Source organism: Palaemon carinicauda, chromosome 5, assembly GCF_036898095.1.
Source record: "Palaemon carinicauda isolate YSFRI2023 chromosome 5, ASM3689809v2, whole genome shotgun sequence".
NCBI classification, from domain to species: Eukaryota; Metazoa; Arthropoda; class Malacostraca; order Decapoda; family Palaemonidae; genus Palaemon; species Palaemon carinicauda.
In genome coordinates, this window is record NC_090729.1 from 109,008,089 (window position 1) to 109,030,125 (window position 22,037).

Here is a 22,037-nt window from a genome sequence, read left to right on the forward strand (position 1 = left end):
AAAATGCCATCAGATACCATAAGGGGTTTTCAATATCAGTACTTCCATGAATGTGCTTTAACATTGACCAGCCTGAATTTTCAAAATTGCTTTGAAATCATCATCATCATCATCATCATCATCTCCTCCCACGCTTATTGACGTAAAGGGCTTCGGTTAGATTTCGCCAGCTGTCTCTATCTTGAGCTTTTAAATCAATACTTCTCCATTCATCATCTCCTACTTCATGCTATGAAGCGTTTGAAATCAAGGGTTTGATAAATATGAAAAATAAGGACTAGCATATGGTCATACTGTATCACGAAATATTTTTGTGAAAATATAATAATAATAATAATAATAATAATAATAATAATAATAATAATAATAATAATAATAATAATATCAAAGAACAATCCCATTCTGACTAATGGAGAAAAATGAATAATTTGTATTGCAATCTAATGTTTATTAAATACCTTTCATTTTAACATTAAAAAAGCAAGCTAATAGGACAAACAGAGTAACCATTATAGATATAAAATTCCTGATCACTAAGATATTTACCACACTAAAACCATCAAATCAACCTACCAAATCATGCTCGCGGCCTATATTTCTTTAGCAATATTCTCCCAGTTAGATTTTGCATAACTTATAAAAAATCTAGATTTTGCATAATTTATAAAAAAAATCTAGATTTTGCATAATTTATAAAAAATCTAAAGGTTTTTATTTTTGGTTTTAACTTTTTTTTTTATTTTTTTTTCATTTTTTAATTTTGAATGAATTATAATAAACCAGAGAAAAGAATGTTCCTCCACACTAATGCTTTTCCTTTATTCTAATGCTTTTATTTTTTCATTTTTTCCCTATAAATAGTCATCATTTTCTTATCTAGAAAAATTTACCGTTAGTTTTAACTCACAACTTCCATTCCACAACATTTTCAAGTATCATCCTCAAGTATCTATCTCTTATTTCCACCCCCTTTCCTTCCGTTGAATTATGAACGTCCTGGGTCTGGCCAGGACTCTTAGCGGGCCTTGGGTCTGGCTAACCCAAAAAGAAAACAGAACCCGGGGTCAAGGTAATATATTAATATATACCGAGATGATGGGTCTTACTGCTTCTTTACTTTTCCTTTAGGCCTAACTCTAAGAAAAACTCCTATGAATTTTCAACTAGAAATGAAAAAGAAGGAGCGAGCAGGTGAAATAATTCTCCGTTAAGCCTTGGGAGCAAATAGCTAAAGGGGGTTTGAAAGTCTTGTTAATTTTCTAAAGAAAAACGAAAAAAAGGGAATTTTGATTTCTCAATCTTAATTAAGTACCAGCTCTCATTCTCTTGTGGTCTATGATCTAACTCTATATTGTAACGACACTCCAAAATCAAACCATTATTCTCTAGTCTTGAGTAGTGCCATAGCCTCTGTACCATGGCCTTTGACTGTCTTGCGGTAGAGTTCTCCTGCTTGAGGGTACACTTGGGAACATTATTGTACCTTATTTCTCTTCCTCTGGTTTTATTTTTAAGTTTTTATAGTTTATGAAATATTTATTTTAATTTTGTTACTGTTCTTAACATATATTTTAATAGTTCATTAATTTTCTTGTAGTTTCCTCATTCCCTTTCCTCACTGGGATATTTTCCCTGTTGGAGCCCTTGGGATTATAGTATCCTGCTTTTCCGACTAGGATTGTGGCTTAGCTTGTAATGATAATAATATTTCACAGTGATGGCCAGTTGATCTACAACGTTAAAATTTTCTTCTTCTTCTTCTTCTTCTTCTTCTTCTTCTTCTTCTCCTCCTCCTCCTCCTCCTCCTCCTCCTCCTCCTCCTCCTCCTCCTCCTTCTTCTTCTTCTTCTTCTTCTTCTTCTTCTTCTTCTTCTTCTTCTTCTTCTTCTTCTTCTTCTTCTTCTTCTTCTTATTATTATTATTAATGTAAAAATTTCATCACATTCTAAAACTGTTTCTGCTAGGAGGAAGAAATAAAATCAACAGTAAACCTCAAAGTACCTGGATGAAAATCCCCGTTTACAGTAGAAGACAGAGCCATGACCTTTTAAAAGGATGAGAATAGTGGGGCCAAGGGTGAGGAGAGGTGGCCTACTGAGAAGAGGTCTTGAGGAGATAAACGGTACGGGTGGGGGGGGGGGGGGTGGGGGGGCGTTTAACCTTGGAGAAATATAAGGTATTATTCCTACCAGTGTTTAACGAGAGCCGATCGATCGAACTGCTTTTTTTGTAATCGATATTCGAAGTCGATTAAATTATTGATTACCTCAAATTAACTCACGATCCACTCTCTCTCTCTCTCTCTCTCTCTCTCTCTCTCTCTCTCTCTCTCTCTCTCTCTCTCTCTCTCTCTCTCTCCATGAATTATTTTTGCAAAAAAATATTCATATAAGAGAAAACGAAAATGCGTGGTGTAAGACAGCCTACTTACCAGAGGCTGTGAGAGAGAGAGAGAGAGAGAGAGAGAGAGAGAGAGAGAGAGAGAGAGAGAAGGCTCCCTAGTAAAATGAGATTGGATGAAGGTATTTCAACGGCTATAAATCCGCGGGAAGTATGTTGAGGAAGCTTCCCGGCTTGGGACTGTAAATTTACATACCGGCCATTTATAAAAGAAATGTGGTTGAATGAGGTCTACTTCCGAGAAGTGGAAACTTCATTCTGTTTCCTTCTTTCAAAGGCTGCATTTGCCTTTATTTTAAGGAAAGGACTTATTTTTCCTTACCTTTTATTCTAACGGTTTATACGTTAATGTACACGGGTTGTGGTGGCCGATGTGGCAACGTCCCTGACTCGTGACCGCCAGACTGGGGTTCGAGTCCCGCTCAAACGAGTTAGTTCCTTTGGTTGTTGCAACCTCATCGCCATCCCTGTGAGCTAAGGATGCAGGGTTTGGGGAAGACTGTAGGTCTATCTGCTGAGTCATCAGCAGCCATTGCCTAGCCCTCCTTTATCCTAGCTTGGGCGCTGATCATATGTATATATGATCAGTCTCTAGGGCACTGTCCTGCTTGATAGGGCAATGTCAATTGCTCTGCCATTCATTCTTTTTACACGAGGACTTATTTTTTTTTTACATTTTATTCTAACGGTTTATACGTTAATGTACATGGGTTGTGGTGGCCGATGTGGCAACGTCCCTGACTAGTGATCACCAGACTGGGGTTCGAGTCCCGCTCAAACGAGTTAGTTCCTTTGGTTGTTGCAACCTCATCACCATCCTTGTGAGCTAAGGATGCAGGGTTTGGGGGAGACTGTAGGTCTATCTGCTGAATCATCAGCAGCCATTACCTGAGCCACCTTAGTCCTAGCTTGGGTGGAGAGGGGGCTTCGGCGCTGATCATGTTATATGCGGTCAGTCTCTAGGGCATTGTTCCGCTTGATAGGGCAATGTCACTGTCCCTTGCTTTTGCCATTCATGAGCGGCATTTAAACTTACTCCAAGGTTATAAAATCGAGTCGGTTTATTACCTCCGCCTAGGAGGTTATATTTATTTATTTATTAATATGCCTTTCATTTCATATCATAATTTGCCATACACGCAGTTTCACGACTCTTGTTCTTTCACTTTATAGTCAGTGGATTTTTGCTCAACACCGTAATGGCTTTTTAGCTTATTCATTATAAATATGTAAACAATCTAATTAAAAACTATGATTATAAAAGAAAATTGAAGCTTTTCTGATCATTTGGTTATTTGTCCCAATGATTATCTAAATAATAAATAAAGTAAATAAAATCTTATATTTTTCTAAATCGATTATCAACTTGAAACGATATTGAAAAGTATTTATTTATTTATATATATATATATATATATATATATATATATATATATATATATATATATATACAAACACACACACACACACACACACACACACATATATATATATATATATATATATATATATATATATATATATATATATATATATATATACAGTATATATCCAAAAGTCTGTGTATATATGTCTGTAAGTAAAAACATAAAAATATATTTTCTGTTAAGAGTTAAAAGGGAAAACCACAACCCCACAACACATCGACATGGAAACAACCCATCTCATTTAATCCCTGTAATGTCAATAAAGGCTACATGCTAATGTTATGTTTGCATTTCCCAAACCTTAATGGCCACGAGACGTGACTAGACAGAAATTCTACGGCTCTTTGCCTCCTCTGATCGATTCAGTCTACGACTTTCTGCCTCCTCTGAACGATTCACTCTACGACTTTCTGCCTCCACTGATCGATTCACTCTACGACTCACTGCCTCCACCGATCGGTTCAGTCTACAGTCTACTGATCGATTCAGTCTACGACTCTCTGCCTCCACCGATCGGTTCAGTCTACGGCTTTCTGCCTCCACTGATCGGTTCAGTCTACGACTCTCTACCTCCACCGATCGGTTCAGTCTACGACTCTCTGCCACCACCGATTGGTTCAGTCTACGGCTTTCTGCCTCCACCGATCGGTTCAGTCTACGGCTTTCTGCCTCCACTGTTCGATTCAGTCTACGGCTTTCTGTCTCCACTGTTCCATTCAGTCTACGGATCTCTGCCTCCATTGATCGATTCAGTCTACAGCGACATTTATCTGTTATCCAACGATTCTTTAACTTATTTAACTTGGTCTTTAATGATTATTTCATTTGTCTTAATAAGTATTGAACTTTCAGCCGATAGACTACAATGACGAGGTGAAATATCTAGTACCCAACATGGTAATATTATTGACCCTTTACTTTTTGTAATGTTTCATGTGCACTTAATATGTAAATTGTCCTTAAATCTTGTTGCTTATGCAGATGATGCTACTCGCGTTGCATCGATCCCATAATCAATGCAAGGTGCGAGTTATTCAGGATGAAGTTAAACCTTGACGAAACTACATCAAGGACTATGGATGCTCCACTCTCTGACCTTTTCATTGGGAATGTTTCTTTAGCTACGTGTAGCTCATTTTATTATATATCAAGGTGTCCTGTTTCACCGCAAATTTTCTTTTGAGAAACTCTAAAACAGTGAAATAATGACACGCACACACACACGCACAATATATATATATATATATATATATATATATATATATATATATATATATATATATATATATATATATATTCCCAATACACAGGCACACAAACACACACTCTTGCTCATATAATATGAATATTACCAACAGGATTTACAAATCCTTTTATGAAAAAATACACAAAGTAATTTACTAATGAAATCTTTCTTTCTCTTTCAGATACTACAATGAGATTAAACGCCACGTCCCACGGCAAGCAACCTTGTATTCACATACGGTAAGTAACTTAAAAGTAGATATCCATTTATATAAGTAAAAACAGCACCAACAGCACCAGTACTAGATCAGTACTAGAAGTAGTAATAGTACTAAGAGCAACGGTAGTAGTAGTACTCTGTAGTAATAGTACTAAGAGCAAGAGCTTCAGTACTAGTAGTAGTAATAGTACTAAGAGCAGAAGGAGCAGCGGTACTAATAGCAGTAATAGTACTAAGAGCAGCAGGAGCATCCGTACTAGTAGTAGTAATAGTACCAAGAGCAAGAGCTTCAGTACTAGTAGTAGTAATAGTACTAAGAGCAGCAGGAGCAGCGGTACTAATAGTAGTAATAGTACTAAGAGCAGCAGGAGCATCCGTACTAGTAGTAGTAATAGTACCAAGAGCAAGAGCTTCAGTACTAGTAGTAGTAATAGTACTAAGAGCAGCAGGAGCAGCGGTACTAATAGTAGTAATAGTACTAAGAGCAGCAACAGCATCAGTACTAGTAGTAGTAATAGTACTAAGAGCAGCAAGAGCATCAGTACTAGTAGTAGTAATAGTACTAAGAGCAGCAGGAGCATCGGTACTGGTAGTAGTAATAGTACTAAGAGTAGCAAGAGCATCGGTACTGGTAGTAGTAATAGTACTAAGAGCATCAGTGCTAGTAGTAGTAATAAAATTTACAATGATTATAGAAATAATGTCTGTTTAATATTCTCGATTATTTTTTAATTATATAAGCTGCACAGACTCGAGAATTCTTAACTGATACTATTAACTTTATACTAATTTCCTATTAGATAATTGAGACAAAAAAATTGATCACTTATGATGCAGTAATCTGTGTTAATCTATGAAACTTGACACAAAAGATATTATATATATTGTATATTATTTATCCTCAATTAATATCTAATATTTTCCATTGTGTTCATTGTATTGATTACAAAGGGTCAGCAACTAATACCTTTTGTGATCGTTACATCTTTTCTTTAATATAATTAATTATATCAAACTTTTATTTATAAACTAAATATTAAATATATCCTTATCTTATATCAAATTGAAAGAGTGGCAAAGGTAAAAATATAATAGGATTATAAGAAATGATAATTCACTCATTCACTCATTCATTCATTCATTCAGTCACTTCTCTGTATAATTTCAACTTTAAATATATAATCAGCTTATTAAAACCAATCTTTCAATTGACTAAATTTTTCCCCCATAAAACAAAATGATACGACTGATTTGAATTTACAAAATTGAAAAATAATGGTATTTTTCAAAATACAGAAGATTGAAAACATATTGATAAAATTATGTCTTGAATTTGCAAAGTTAAAAAAAAAATAGTGACATTTTTCAAAACAGAAGATTGAAAACATATTGATAAAATTATGTCTTGAATTTACAAAGTTAAAAAAATAGTGGCATTTTTCAAAACAGAAGATTGAAAACTTATTGATAAAATTATGTCTTGAATTTGAAAAGAAAAAAGAAATAGTGGCATTTTCCACGACATAAAAGTTTGGAATATATTATTTACAACTGCGCTTTCAAGGAGAGACTCAACTTCCTTATAAAAGGCCATAGTGTTAAACAGGGTTGCCAGGATTTGTAAGTGAGAAAAGGACAACTTTTAATTAACCGCAGCTTTAAAAGGACAACCCATTAGTAGAAAAAAGGCCAAATATATGATATTTAAGGTCCGCCTTTTTTCATGATATTACTAAAGGCCAACTAATTTTTTTAAAAAGGCCAAATTTGAGGGTTTTTTGGCCTGAGAAAAAGGCCAACCTGGCAACCCTGGTTAACACAGTCAGAAACACTCAATTGGAAACTCTCATTTTTATGAAGGAAGATAATTAGAAAAATCTTCTGATTCGAAATTATCAAACAACCAAACAAAACAAAGGCTTTATGTGAGAACCTATATTCAGGGAAAATTTCATCTATATATATATATATATATATATATATATATATATATATATATATATATATATATATACACATTTATATATATATATATATATATATATATATATATATATATATATATATATATATATGTATAATATACATATATATATATATATATATATATGTATATATATATATATATATATATATATATATATATATATATATACACACATTTATATATATATATATATATATATATATATATATATACTGTATATATATGTATATAGAGGGAGAGAGAGAGAGGAGAAATGAGAGAAGAGCGAGATAGATAGATAGATAAATGTGTGTTTAATAATAATTAAATTATTATAATTATTATTAAACACACGTTTATCTATCTATCTATCTCCCTCCTCTCTCATTTCTCCTCTCTCTCTCCCTCTATATACATATATATACAGTATATATATACATATATATATATATATATATATATATATATATATATATATATATATATATATATATATATGGGTGTGTGTTCTCTTCCCATCTCGCCTCGTCAAAAAAGCAACTAACCATTACTTTCCTCTCTCTCTCTCTCTCTCTCTCTCTCTCTCTCTCTCTCTCTCTCTCTCTCTCTCTCTCTCTCTCTCTCTCTCTCTCTCGTTACGTTACGGCCATTTTCATAAGAATCCCGCCGAGATCTCCAACTTCATAATGTGTCTTTCAGGAATAAAGTTCATTCCAGAGAGAATTCCAAAGTTTAGAACATTCCAAGAAATTCTTAACTAGAAGCCAACAAACTCCACCAATCAGACCATCAACATCATCATTCAAGAGACATCTTATTTATTCAATGTTTCGAGCATTCGAAAGCCTTCAAGCCAGGAGTTTAAAAGTTACCTCATCACTAAGTATGTTTCCTGACATTCCCGCAAGAGACCTCCACTGTCGTTTAGAAGAGTCTGTGTGATTAATATTATCAAGTCCATATTTTTTATTTTTATAGATATAGGAAAATAAAACTTATTTTTTTTCTTTTTTTTTTTTTTGAAATTCGAATCGAAAAGAAGAAAAGTTTGTGTTTATTGTTTTTATTGTTTTAGGTCCATATTTTTTTTATGGATATGGGAAAATAAAACTTTTTTTTTTTTTTGAAATTCGAATGGTTATGAAGAAAAGTCTTTCTGTTTATTTTTCAGGTTCACATTTTTCTTCTTTATGGATATAGGGAAATGAAACTTTTTTTTCGATATTCGAATCGTAATGAAGAAAAGTCTGTTAATTTTTTTTTAGGTCTACATTTTTTTATGCATATACCAAAATAAAACTTTTTTTTGGTAATTCAAATCGTAATGAAGAAAAGTCTCTATGCGTTTATTTTTTTCTTTATTCTTTCTGGATATGAGACAATAAGATTTTTTTTTTTTTTTGGAATTTCGATTCTTGGTGAAGAAAAGTCACTCTGTTCATTTTTTTTAAGGTCCCTTTTTTCTTTATTCTTTATGAATATAAGAAAAGAACTTTTTTCTTTGAAAGTCAAATCGTAAAGAAGGAAAACGGTAGAAGTCATTTGAAGCAATAGACTTAAGAGTCAAGGCCAATTAACTATTCTTTTTTATCACTTGAGGTTTTCTCTTTATTTGGCAAGCAATTATTATTATTGCTATTACTTGCTAAGCAACAGCCCTTGTTGGAAATGCAGGATGCTATAAGCCTGAGGGCTACAACAAGGAATTAGCACAGGAAGGAAAGGAAATAAGGAAACTACAAGAGAAGAAATTAACAATTAAAATAAAATATTTTAAGAACAGTAACAGCATTGAAATAAATCTTTCATATATAAACTATAGAAATTTAAAAATCAAGAAAAAGAGAAATAAGATAAAATAGTGCCCGAGTGTCCCCTCCAGCAAGAGAACTCTACCCCAGGATAGTGAAAGACCATGGTCCAGAGGCTATGACACTGTCCAAGACCAGATAACAATGGTTTGATTTTGGAGTGTCCTTCTCCTAGGAGAGCTGGTTACCATAGCTAAAGAGTCTCTTCTACCCTTACCAAAAGGAAGGTAGCCACTGAACAATTACATTGCAGTAGTTAACCTTTGAAGAATTGTTTGACAATCTCAGTGTTGCCAGTTGTATGAGGACAGAGAATAGGCCAGACTATTCGGTGTATGTGAGGGGAAAAGGAAAATGAACCGTAACCAGAGAAAATAATCCTATGCAGTAATGTCTGGCCAATCAAAGGACCCAATAATTCTCTAGAGGTAGTGTATCAACGGGTGGTTGGCACCCTGACCAACCTACTACATATTATAATAAAAATAATATTATTAATGTTATCTACTGATATTATATCACTCGCTTTTCAAAGCGGACAAATTTGAAAGTGATAAAAATAATCCTTTCTTTAATGACAGAAATTTGAGGAAAAAATCAGTTACTTTTCAATTGACAATTAATTGCATTCCAATTTCTTGCAACTGGCTGTGAATAAGCTTCATTGAAAATATTGCGCACAAACACATTCGTACAAAGACTGATCCAGCCTATAAATTTATGATATCAAAATTGATTTACAGAATATTTGCATTGCCTGCAACTACTGTTGAGCAATATTACGTGACATATTTTAAAAAAATTAACTTCACCCACAAAACTTTCAGGTTAGTTTGCCTCCTTACCCCCCCCCTCTCTCTCTCTCTCTCCTCTCTCTCTCTCTCTCTCTCTCTCTCTCTCTCTCTCTCTCTCTCTCTCTCTCTCTCTCTTTGCAGTAAGTTTCGGTAGGAAGTTTTTTTCGTACAAAAACATATTTTTTTTTCACTATCATTTTTTAAAATACATTTTCTATTTTCTCAAGAAAAATTTACTTCACAATCGTTCCATCCCTTATTTCCATAAAGTGAGTTAGCTTCAATAACCGTGAATGTTGTTAAGGCAGGATAGAAATCTGTTTTAATGTTGTTAATGTTATTAAAATATTTTATTTTAATTGTTCATTACTTCTTATATCGTTTATGTAACTCCTTTCCTCATTGGGCTATATTTCCCTTCTGGAGCTCTTGGGCTTAAAGCATCTTGCTTTTCTAACTAGGATTGTAGCTTAACTATATAATAATAATAATAACAATAATAATAATAATAAAGAAACCTATCAATCAATCAATGAAGCCTTTTGCCAGGTAAACACTCAATCAAGTCTCTTGACAATGACCTCATTTACCTACCTTTTAAGTCTTTTCGTTTTCTCCTTTCCCCAAATCACTTGATTTATCCCATCACTCTTGCCGTTGTCCTTTGATTTCTTGGTCTTCTGACTTCCTCATTTCACCCAGATTTCCAAGAAATTGAGGCAAATTAACTAGCGCCTCTATTTCTCACTTGAAGGCTATTTTTTAGATTACCTTAAAACTTCTTCCAATTTCCTTAAATTCTAAGCTAGTAAAACCAAAAATTACCTTAGAATTACCTTGAAACCATGAAAATTACCTCAAACTAAGGTAATTACCTTAAAAGTTTAAACCCTGATAGGAGAATTTGTTCGGCAGACTTTTCTCCTTCGCTATCAACACGAGAAACAGTTTCTAAATGATTTTCCTTTTTTTTTTTTGGGGGGGGGGGGTGGCAACGCGACCGACAGCTCTTATTGACTTTCTTTGAACAGTTGTGCAACAAAGTGATCCGTCTTCATTTAACTTCGGAAAGATGAACCGAACCGTTCGTCGTTCAAGAAGTTGGTCCATTGATTCCTTGAAGGTTTATGGATCTCTCTCTCTCTCTCTCTCTCTCTCTCTCTCTCTCTCTCTCTCTCTCTCTCTCTCTCAACAAAAACTAATAGGTTACATAAAAAGACCATTGTCTTACACTGTCTTGGGTTAGAGTTCTCTTGCTTGAGGGTACACTCAGTGTCTTGGGTCAGAGTTCTCTTGCTTGAGGGTACACTCGGGCACACTATTCTATCTCATTTCTCTTCCTCTTGTTTTGTTAAAGTTTTTATGCTTTATATAGGAGATATTCATTTCAAAGTTGTTACTCTTTTTAAAATATTTTATTTTTCTTTGTTTCCTTTCCTCATTGGGCTATTTTCCCTGTTGGAGCCCCTGGGCTTATAAAATCCTGCTTTTCCAACTAGGATTATAGCTTACCAAGAAATAATAATAAGGTCTCTCTCTCTCTCTCTCTCTCTCTCTCTCTCTCTCTCTCTCTCTCTCTCTCTCTCTGATTACGTTGTCAGGAATTACTTTAATTATTCAAAAAATGCCCTTACATTCATATAAAACAAGCAACACCAACACAGTGGCATGCAGTATATATAACATTTTGTTATTAAAGAAATTCTAGGCATTTTATACTAATACTTTATTCTTTCTTTACGTTTTTATTAATCAAAATCATCTCGAATATAAACATATTTTATTTATACTACACCCTCTGATATTTCTCTTGCAATATATATACCCAGAGATTTGTAACTACCTCAATCAAGCATAAAGGGTTAAAGGTTTGAAGGCCACTCATGAATGGCAGAGTCAAGGGATAGTGACAATGCCCTATCAAGCAGTACACTCAAACCCCGCTGTAAGCTCACAAGGATTGTGAGGTTACAGTGACCAAAGGAACTAACGAGTTTGAGCGGGACTCGAACCCCAGGCAGGTGATTAACTGTCAGGGACGCTATTACAGAGGCCATCACAACATCGTTTCTTCCTACATTTTCACACAAGATTTAGTTTCAACTTTAATCTTTTTTAACACAATAACACCAACCAAGGCAAGCTCTATAGAACGGATTTATATCTGAAATACCATCATACAGAGAAATCTAAAAAAATCTCTCATCTTTTACTGAGCCTCAATCTCACAAAATCCTCTTCCATTAAATGCTGGATTTATTCCTCCATTTCCATTGCATATTCAATTCTTTACGCAAAACCCAGGGATATTTCTCCACTTCCACGATCAAAGGTATTCTGCTAAAGGTGAGACTTCACTTTTCTCCTACTATAGTAAGAGGAGTTAGTGATTCTTTCATTTATTTTCAAACCTCCATTGATGTCACTATATTGAAGGCCAGAATTTCTTTAGAATTAAAACGACGCTACACCACATTTTTTCAGCAAGTCAGAGGAGAGAACTGCCAGAGATCTGAGCCTTCTGGAAGTGTATACGTTATGGATGCTGTCTGAGTAATGATCTGGCAGTGATTCTAGCTTCCTGGGGGTGTTCTAGAGCTAGAAAATGAATGGAAAATAAGCTAGGGCCATTCTCTCTCTCTCTCTCTCTCTCTCTCTCTCTCTCTCTCTCTCTCTCTCTCTCTCTCTCTCTCTCTCTCTGTAGCCCCTAACATGACACTGCCATAAAACGACCAGTGGTAAAGTGCAGCGTTACAATAAAAGCGAAAGAAAAATAAAAGAAAAAAGTTTAAAAAAAAAATAAAAGTTAAGAAAAAAAGTTATAAAAAGGAGCCAATGGAAATTTCCACTCAATGGACTATTTTTTTTTTTTTCTTCAAATATCTGTTTTTGGTTTTGAAATTTGTGTATAGTACTTTATTTCTATCTGATTTCAGAAATTTAAAATTCTGTGTTTTATAATTTCTATAAATTTAAAGTAATAAGTCATTTGATAATTAGATTTTAGTGATTTATTTCTATCTGATTTCAGAAATTTAAAATTCTGTGTTTTATAATTTCTATAAATTTAAAGTAATAAGTGATTTGATAATTAGATTTTAGTGTTTTGCATATTACCGACATATTGTGAGCTCTGTAGCCAATGATAGAGAAGATATTCTATAGCGCAGTCAAAGGGGGGGGGGGGGGGGGGGTTGTTATCGACTGGCTACTTGCTCCGCAGATACCAAGAACCTTACTCCAATTACACTACCTTGATATGATGAATGCGCACTAATCGGCCCTTCCTGTATACAAGAAAACTCGTAATCTCAGTGTCTGTTATTATTATTACTTGCTAAGCTACAACCATAGTTTTAAAAGCAGGATGCTATAAGCCAAAGGGCTCCAAAAGAGAAAATCAACAGGCGAGGAAAGGAAACGAGGACATAAATAAAATAAAAGAGAAGTAATTAAAATCAAAATGAAATATTTCAAGAACAGTAACATTAAAATAAACCTTTCATCCTTCATCCAGTTATTATTATTATTATTATTATTATTATTATTATTATTATTATTATTATTATTATTAATATTATTATTGCTTGCTAAACTACAAAACTAGTTGGAAAAGCATGATGCTTAAGCCCAAGAGCTCCAACAGGGAAAGTAGCCCAGTGAGGAAAGGAAATAAGGAAATACGTATACTACAATAGAAGTAATTAACAATTAAAATGAAATATTTTAAGATCAGTAACAACATTAAAATGAATCTTTCATTTATCTTTCATCCTTAATTCAGTAATTATTATTATTATTATTATTATTATTATTATTATTATTATTATTTCTTGCTAAGTTACAACCCTAGTTGGAAAGGCGGGATGCTACAAGCCCAAGGGCTCCAACAGGGAAATTAGCCCAGTGAGGAAAGGAAGCAAGGACATTAATAAACTACAGAAGTAATTAGCAATTAAAATAAACCATTTTATTAAGAACAGTAACAACATTAAAATAAATCTTTTATATGTCTTTCATCCTTGATTCAGTTATTATTATTATTATTATTATTATTACTATTATTATTATTATTATTGTCAAGCTACAACCCTAATTGGAAAAGCAGGATGCTATAAGCCCAAGAGCTCCAACAAGGAAAATAGCCTCTTGAGGAAAGGAAACAAGGACATAAATAAACTACAAGAGAAGTAATTAACAATTAAAATACAATATTTAAAAAACAGTAATAACATCGAAATAAATCCTTCATATATCTTCCATTTCAGTTTTTTTTTTTTTTTTTTTTTTTCAAAATTTGAAATGTACTTCACTATACCGAATCCGTTCTAATTTCAGCCCTGGAGGCGAGTGTGTTGAGGGATTGCTCCCAGCCGTTTACGAGGCAGCTTTGGTTCACTCGGAAACTCACCATCACAATCCTCACCACAGTCCCCCTGACCAGAGCACTTCGGCCATCATCTATGTTTCCGTAAGTATAAGTTATTTCTCAAACCATGATATACTAAAGACATTTTTTTTAGTGAGTCAGATTTGCACAAACTCGCAAGGGTGCCTTTCTAGCTCGGAAAAGTTTCCTGATAGCTGATTGGTCGGAAGTATTCGGACAAAAATACTTCCTTTTCATACTATATTGCCTGATATTTTCGGTTTATTCAAGTAACAATTCGTCTGTTAATAGTATATTGGCAACTGTAAAAAAATTATAGAATCTTGGAAACTGTGCTTAATCTCTTCTATATCTATCTTCAATGAAGAAAAATTTGGTTGGCATTTTCTTAATGACCTTTTACTTACTTTACTTTAAGGGAACCCTACTTTGTACAGGATCTTCACAGTTATTTCATATGTTCGTTCCAAAGCATTCAAAATTTCTCACCGCATATTGCTCGTATATTGTCAAATCCACACAATCGAAGCTCTTAGAGAACTAGAGAGTCTTCAGTTTCCTCTTGAAAGCCTTAATATCTACAGTCTTTCGGATGTCTCGTGGGAGCTTATTGTATAGTCTCGAGGCCGTATATTTAAAGGCTCTAGAGCCTACAGTAGACATATATCTCTGTTCAAATAATTAATTCGAAACCATCTGTAACTATTCTCGTGTCAGCACGATTTGATGGGTGGAAAATATGTAGCAATTAATAAAAAAAAAAAAAAAAATCTAAATGATTACTAATAAAATGTTGCCCCATGTTTGACATATCCGGAATTGGCGAAAATATAAAATTGATAAATTTTTGAATAGTATCAAAATGGCCGGACTAAAGTAAACTGGAATATTACAAGCCTTGTAGGTATCTCCTGGAATGGAATCAAGGAAAGAATTCCAAAATTTTGGAATGACAAAGAAGAATAGCTACTGAACTACTGGCAGTCTGTGTCATGACGCAAGACCACCTAAGAGAGAGGCTAAAAATACCACATCAAAAGGTGACAGTAACGCTACACTGTTAAAAAAAAAAGCCGCAATTTTAATCGTAAATTCCCCGTAAAAATAGTCTGTTCTCAGCCGTATTTCAGTAAAATGCAACCAACCGTAATTTCACCCTGCTTTGTTATTATCTTTTACGGGTTGGTGACCGCAATATCACTTTTGTACCTCAATATATCAGTTTTAAAATGATAAATGCCTGGCAACATTTATTCCAGAATTTAATTTTTTTTTTTCACGGCAAATTTTTAATCGTGTACCTTCACGTGAATAATAAAACCATGGACTGGAAATGGTGGTGTTTTTTATACCGATATAAAATAAATCACTGTCATCCTACTCTCATTTGATTTCTAAAATTAAACACATTTTAATAATTTCATTTACTTAGGTTAAATTTTATGCATCTATCAAAACAGGACTATCATGAAAAACAACATAAGAAGTTAAGAATCAAAAGAATGTTATAGAGTTAACCTCTTAATCGCTATATTAGTTAACTTTATGGATTTTGGAAAATTGATAAAAGGTCTTGTAAAGTTACCAGAGGAGAAAGTTAAAATTATAAACATCGTAAAGAAGGATCACACTTACCCCTTCAAAATGGTGCCCAACATGGATGCTTGAAATTAGATTTTTCTCGGTTGAACACAATAATCCATTAAAAATCCTGCAAGAAAAAAGAAAGAAAATATATACAACCTTGTAGTTTTTATGTAAGAAAAAAGAAAATACACAATAATGTAGTTTTTTATGTATCATTATAACCTAAAGTTTAAAAGTTCAAACTTGCAGCAAATGTTTTTTTATGTTGAACAGTCTGACACAAGTCTTTTTATAGTTCATATATAAAAGATCTGTTTTAATGTTGATACTGAAATTAGATTTTTCGGTTGAACAAAATAATCCATTAAAATACTGCAAGGAAAAAAAAATATATATACAACATTGTAGTATTTTTATGTATCATTATAATCTAAAGTTTAAAAGTTCAAACTAGCACCAAATGTTTTTATGTTGAACAGGCTGACATAAGTCTTTTTATAGTTTATATATAAAATAATATTTTTAATGTTGATACTGTATTTAAAATATTTTATTTTAGTCGTTTATAACTTCTCATGCATGTTTATTTCCTTATTTCATTTCCTCACTGGGCTATTTTCCCATATTGGGGCCCATGGACTTATAGCATCCTGCTTATCCCCAGGGTTGCCAGGTTTTCTAAATGAGAAAAGGCCAACCTCTAATCAACAGAAGTTCTAAAATGCCAACCCATTAGTAGAAAAAGGCCAAATATAGTATTTTAAGGCCCGCCTTTTTTCATATAACTAAAGGCCACCAATTTTAAAAAAGCCCGCCTTTTTTCATATTACTAAAGGCCAACCAATTTTTAAAAAGGCCAAATTATAGGTTTTTTGGCCTTAGAAATGCCAAATTGGCAACCCTGCTTATCACCACTGTAATCTTTACTATTCCTGATATCTTATTTTTTTTTTTTTTAAGTATTTCAAGCAGTGATATTCCTTTGATCCACTTCAGTATTCTGATCTCTATTCTCTCAAACTTTGCTTCCTCTTATTACTGTACTATATATTGTCTTATTACTGTACTATAGATCTTGCCATAGCCTCTGTACCATGGTCTTCCACTATCTTGGGTTAGAGTTCTCTTGCTTGAGGGTACACTCGAGCACACTATTCTATCTTATTTCTCTTCCTCATGTTTTGTTAAAGTTTCTTTAGTTTACATAGGAGATATTTATTTTATTATTCTTGAAATATTTATTTTTTCCTTGTTTCCTTTCCTCACTGGGCTATTTTCCCTGTTGGAGCCCCAGGGCTTATAGCATTCTGCTTTTCCAACTAGGGTTGTAGCTTACCGATTAATAATAATAATAATAATTAGCTTGATTGGTATTTTCTTATCACATGCTACCTCCCTTCACTTCCGCCCAAGGCTACTGTTAGAAAAAACTAATTTTAATTGGAAATTCTCCCTAAGAATATACTGTTCTCAACCGTATTTCAGTAGAATACAGGCGACCGTAATTTTACCTTATTTTGTTATCATCTTTTGCGGGTTGGTGACCGTAATATCACTCCTTTACGTCAATATATCCGTTTTTAAAAGGGTAAAAATCCTGGAATAAATGTTGCCCGACATTTACCGTTTTTTTAATGCAAATTTTTAACAGTGCTACGCTTAGCCTATTCTCAACTTCAGCCTCACATCCTTGCTCTTGACTTATAGTAGATCCCAAGTATTTAAATTGTTCTACTTGTTTTAGAACCGATCCACTACCTTTAAGAATGGCTATCCTGTCCCTACCTTCCTTAATGTTCCCCATAGCTTCAGTCCTATCCACATTTATATATATATATATATATATATATATGTATGTATGTATATATGTATATATATATATATATATATATATATATATATATATATATATACAGTATATATATATATATATATATATATATATATATATATATATATATACAGTATATATATATATATATATATATATATATATATATATTTATTATTACTTGCTAAACTACAACCCTAGTTGGAAAAGCAGGATGCTACATGCTCATGGGCCCCAACAGGGAAAATAGCACAGTGAGGAAAGGAAACAAGGAAAAATTAAACACTTTAAGAACAGTAACAACATTATTATTATTATTATTATTATTATTATTATTATTATTATAATATATATATATATATATATATATATATATATATATATATATATATATATATATATATATATTTCCAAACCGTCTGTAAAGAAGTAACAACTAACAATCCCTTTTCATCCCGACAGATCGTGGTAGTGTTTTACGTCGTGATCATCGCCGTGTTAGTCGGCACGACCCTCCGGCGTCGAGGTCAGGTCAACGAGGAAGTGGAGGAAACGCGTCACTTGCTCTTGTATGACGAGAAGAACGACTGCGTGACGCAGACGCCAGCGGTGCCGACGTCGAGAATACAGGAGGCGGGACTCCTGACGGTGTAAAAAAAAAAAAAAGGATATATGTCCTCGTCGTCATTTTACTCTTTGTTATGAGACGCCATTGAAGAGTTCCATTATATATACGTGAAATAGATCTCTTTCGGGCTAGAGTGACGGAGTGATCATTAATAAATATGAATGTATTGTTCAAGGAATTTCTAAACGGGTAACTGGGTAATTATTATTATTATCTATTATTTGGTAAGCTACAACCCTAGTTGGAAAAGCAGGATGCTCTAAGCCCAAAAGGGCTCCAACAGGGAAAATAGCCCAGTGAGGAAAGCAAATAAAGGAAAACTACAAGAGGTTTAAGAATAATAATAACATTGAAATAAATCTTTCACTTATAAACTATGTTTTAAAGGAAACTGTTGAAGGGGGAATAGCCTTCTAAGCGGTGAAATGGCTTCCCGGGTACCTAGGTTATAAATGCTGATGAAGCAACTCCTTACTGGCAGAATATCTCTTTTAATTGATTACACTCTAAATAGAATATGTTGTTCCCGTCAGGCGATCGAGTCTCCTACGATTGCTGCGTTGAAATCAAGTACCGAAATTAAGATTATATTAATCGTTGATTATAAAGGAAACGATAATTGTATGATAAATAAATTAAGATTTAATACCATATAACAAAAGAAATAGTTAGGTCATTCAAAACTACGATAAGATCGAAAAGCAGAAACTCATTTACTACATATACATAATCAAGTTTTTAAAATTTGGAATGAATAACAAGAAAATATTGGTTATCTAATTTGATAGGCAAAGTAATTTCTTTCATCTCTCTACAGTATATATAAAGAATAATGGACCTCATTAAACTAAATTCGGTCAAAACTTGGAAAAAAAAAAAAAAATGCTACCCTAAATATTTACAATTCAAATTCATGCAAACAATGGCAATTATCGAAAATGGAAACTAAAATTAGTTGAAATTTTCTAATGCCGAGTCACAAATAGAAAGGACATTTTTAAAGGATTTTTTTTTTTTTTTTTTTTTTTTTTGATCTGTAGTTATATTCCTTAAGAAATAATCCAACGTGAAGGAATTCAGGGTGAACATAATGATGATATACAGTTTATAATTACAAAGTTGCCCTCATGAGTTTCGGTACAAAGGAGACATCTACTGTACAATGTAGCAACTTGGCAATGCAAAGGAGGTTTAAAGGCCACACATGAATGGCAGAGGCAAGGTACAATGACATTGCCCCCATCAAACAGGACAATGCCCTAGAGACTGACCATATACGATCAGTGTCCAAGCCCACTCTCCATCCAATCTAGGACCAGGGAAGCCCTGGCAATGGGTGCTGATGAGACAGCAAGTAGACATATAGGCTCCCCCAAAAACCCCCCATCCTTAGCTCACAAGGATGGTGAGGTTGCAACGACCGAAAGAACTAATGAGTTTCAGCAGGACTCGAACCCCAGTCTGGTGATCACCAGGCAGGGACGTTACTAACGGGCCACCACAACCTTATATTGCCACATCTACTTGATTATGTTGCTCCTTATTTTCCTATATAAAAAGTCATCCATGGAATAATATTGCTTATTAATTAGCCTAACATTATTAGGCTAAATGGTCTTCTTTGTTAGACGTGGATTCTACCTGATACTTTGAGTAATTGCCAGATATATCCATTACTTCACTTGGTGAGCACCGAAATTCATGAAGACAACTGTACCTGTGAGAAGTAAATAACTATTTGGAAAGACTACATTTGCTTGAGCTGCTGGATGCAAACACATGTTTGAGCGTAATTGACAAACTACAAACTCCAAAGATAAATTGATTAAATTACTGCCCATGAAAATAAATTTTTTGAATGGAAAACTGTAAAATTGCCGTCAAATAGATATTCCATGAAAGCAAAATATGAAATTATACACAACAAAAAAGAATTCTCAAGTAAATAAAACAGTAAAACCAATAGCTCGAAAGATTGGGTCAATCACTGATTGCTAATCATGAATTACTACTTCCGATTGAAAAAAAAGATTGGGTCAATCACTGATTCCTAATCATGAATTACTACTTCCGATTGGAAAAAAGATTGGGTCAATCACTGATTGCTAATCATGAATTACTACTTCCGATTGAAAAAAAGATTGGGTCAATCACTGATTGCTAATCATGAATTACAACTTCCGATTGGAAAAGACTTCGAAATTAAGAATCTAAATCTATGAAAGAAAGTACATCGCAATTTGATTATGAATAAAACTCCAAAAGCCGTTTACTCCTCATACTAAGATCTCGTCGTAACTTAATACAAGGGTCCTACCAAGCCAACATATCTCAAAGATGGAAATACATATCCATATCACATATCAATAAGATTTGTACTAACCTAATGTATATGAAAAATAAAATATACAGAATTCATAAACACTAAGGCAGATTCTATAGGCATATCAGAACTCTAGTTCAATTCTACAATTTTACATATCACAAAAAAAAAAGAAAAAAAAAAAAGATATAGATCAGTCATAAATGAAGTTAACATTACATGAAAAACTAAGCAATAGAAAGATCCTCAATTTACAAACTTGACATTTTCAATAGATCAGTCTTAAATGAAGTTAACATTGCATGGAAAAACTAAGCAATACAATAGTCCTAAACTAACAAACTTAACATTTTCAATAGATCAGTCTTAAATGAAGTTAACATTACATGAAAAACTAAACAATAGAAAGATCCTCAATTCACAAACTTAACATTTTCAATAGATCAGTCTTAAATGAAGTTAACATTACATGAAAAACTAAACAATAGAAAGATCCTCAATTCACAAACTTATCATTTTCAATAGATCAGTCTTAAATGAAGTTAACATTACATGAAAAACTAAACAATAGAAAGATCCTCAATTCACAAACTTATCATTTTCAATAGATCAGTCTTAAATGAAGTTAACATTACATGAAAAACTAAACAATAGAAAGATCCTCAATTCACAAACTTATCATTTTCAATAGATCAGTCTTAAATGAAGTTAACATTACATGAAAAACTAAACAATAGAAAGATCCTCAATTCACAAACTTATCATTTTCAATAGATCAGTCTTAAATGAAGTTAACATTACATGAAAAACTAAACAATAGAAAGATCCTCAATTCACAAACTTATCATTTTCAATAGATCAATCTTAAATGAAGTTAACATTACATGAAAAACTAAGCAATAGAGAGAGTCCTCAACTTAATTAACATTACATGAACAAATAAGCAATACAGAGTCCTCAACGTACAAGATTAACCCTTTCACTTCTATTGGTGACTTAGTCAAAATTTTAAAATAGTGAAATCTCTTTAAAAATCACCTAAAACATATCAAGTTGGTATTCATAGGAAAGGTCTTGATGTGAGCTTTCCAATAAATAACAACAAGCTAGGGTTTGTGTGGTTTTGAAAGATTTTGCTGCGTCAGCAGTTTTGCTGAATTCGCCACTGGCAATGAAAGGGTTAATAGGAACCAAGGAAGCTGTTTGTAAGCATTGAAAGGGTTAATAGGAACCAAGCAAGCTGTTTGTAAGCAGTGAAAGGGTTAATAGGAACCAAGTAAGCTGTTTGTAAGCAGTGAAAGGGTTAATAGGAACCAAGCAAGCTGTTTGTAAGCAGTGAAAGGGTTAATAGGAACCAAGCAAGCTGTTTGTAAGCAGTGAAAGGGTTAATAGGAACCAAGCAAGCTGTTTGTAAGC

The 22,037-nt window shown here is 33.2% G+C and overlaps 1 protein-coding gene across 1 annotated transcript; it reads left to right on the forward strand.

Moving 5' to 3' along the window:
• The first annotated feature begins 5,257 nt into the window (after positions 1 to 5,257).
• LOC137640506 (uncharacterized) lies at positions 5,258 to 21,183 on the forward strand. Its single transcript, XM_068373035.1, has 3 exons — positions 5,258 to 5,311; positions 14,201 to 14,333; positions 18,133 to 21,183. The coding sequence occupies exons 1-3, from the start codon at positions 5,262 to 5,264 to the stop codon at positions 18,322 to 18,324; spliced, it is 375 nt and encodes a 124-aa protein (XP_068229136.1). The 5' UTR covers positions 5,258 to 5,261; the 3' UTR covers positions 18,325 to 21,183.
• The last annotated feature ends 854 nt before the right edge of the window (positions 21,184 to 22,037 follow it).

Excerpts from the sequence above, each read along its gene's own strand:
- LOC137640506 (XM_068373035.1), top strand. The coding sequence starts at position 5,262 with ATGAGATTAAACGCCACGTCCCACGGCAAGCAACCTTGTATTCACATA. Across the intron at positions 5,312-14,200 it reads CAACCTTGTATTCACATACG|CCCTGGAGGCGAGTGTGTTG; the intron begins GTAAGTAACTTA and ends TTCTAATTTCAG. Across the intron at positions 14,334-18,132 it reads CGGCCATCATCTATGTTTCC|ATCGTGGTAGTGTTTTACGT; the intron begins GTAAGTATAAGT and ends TCATCCCGACAG.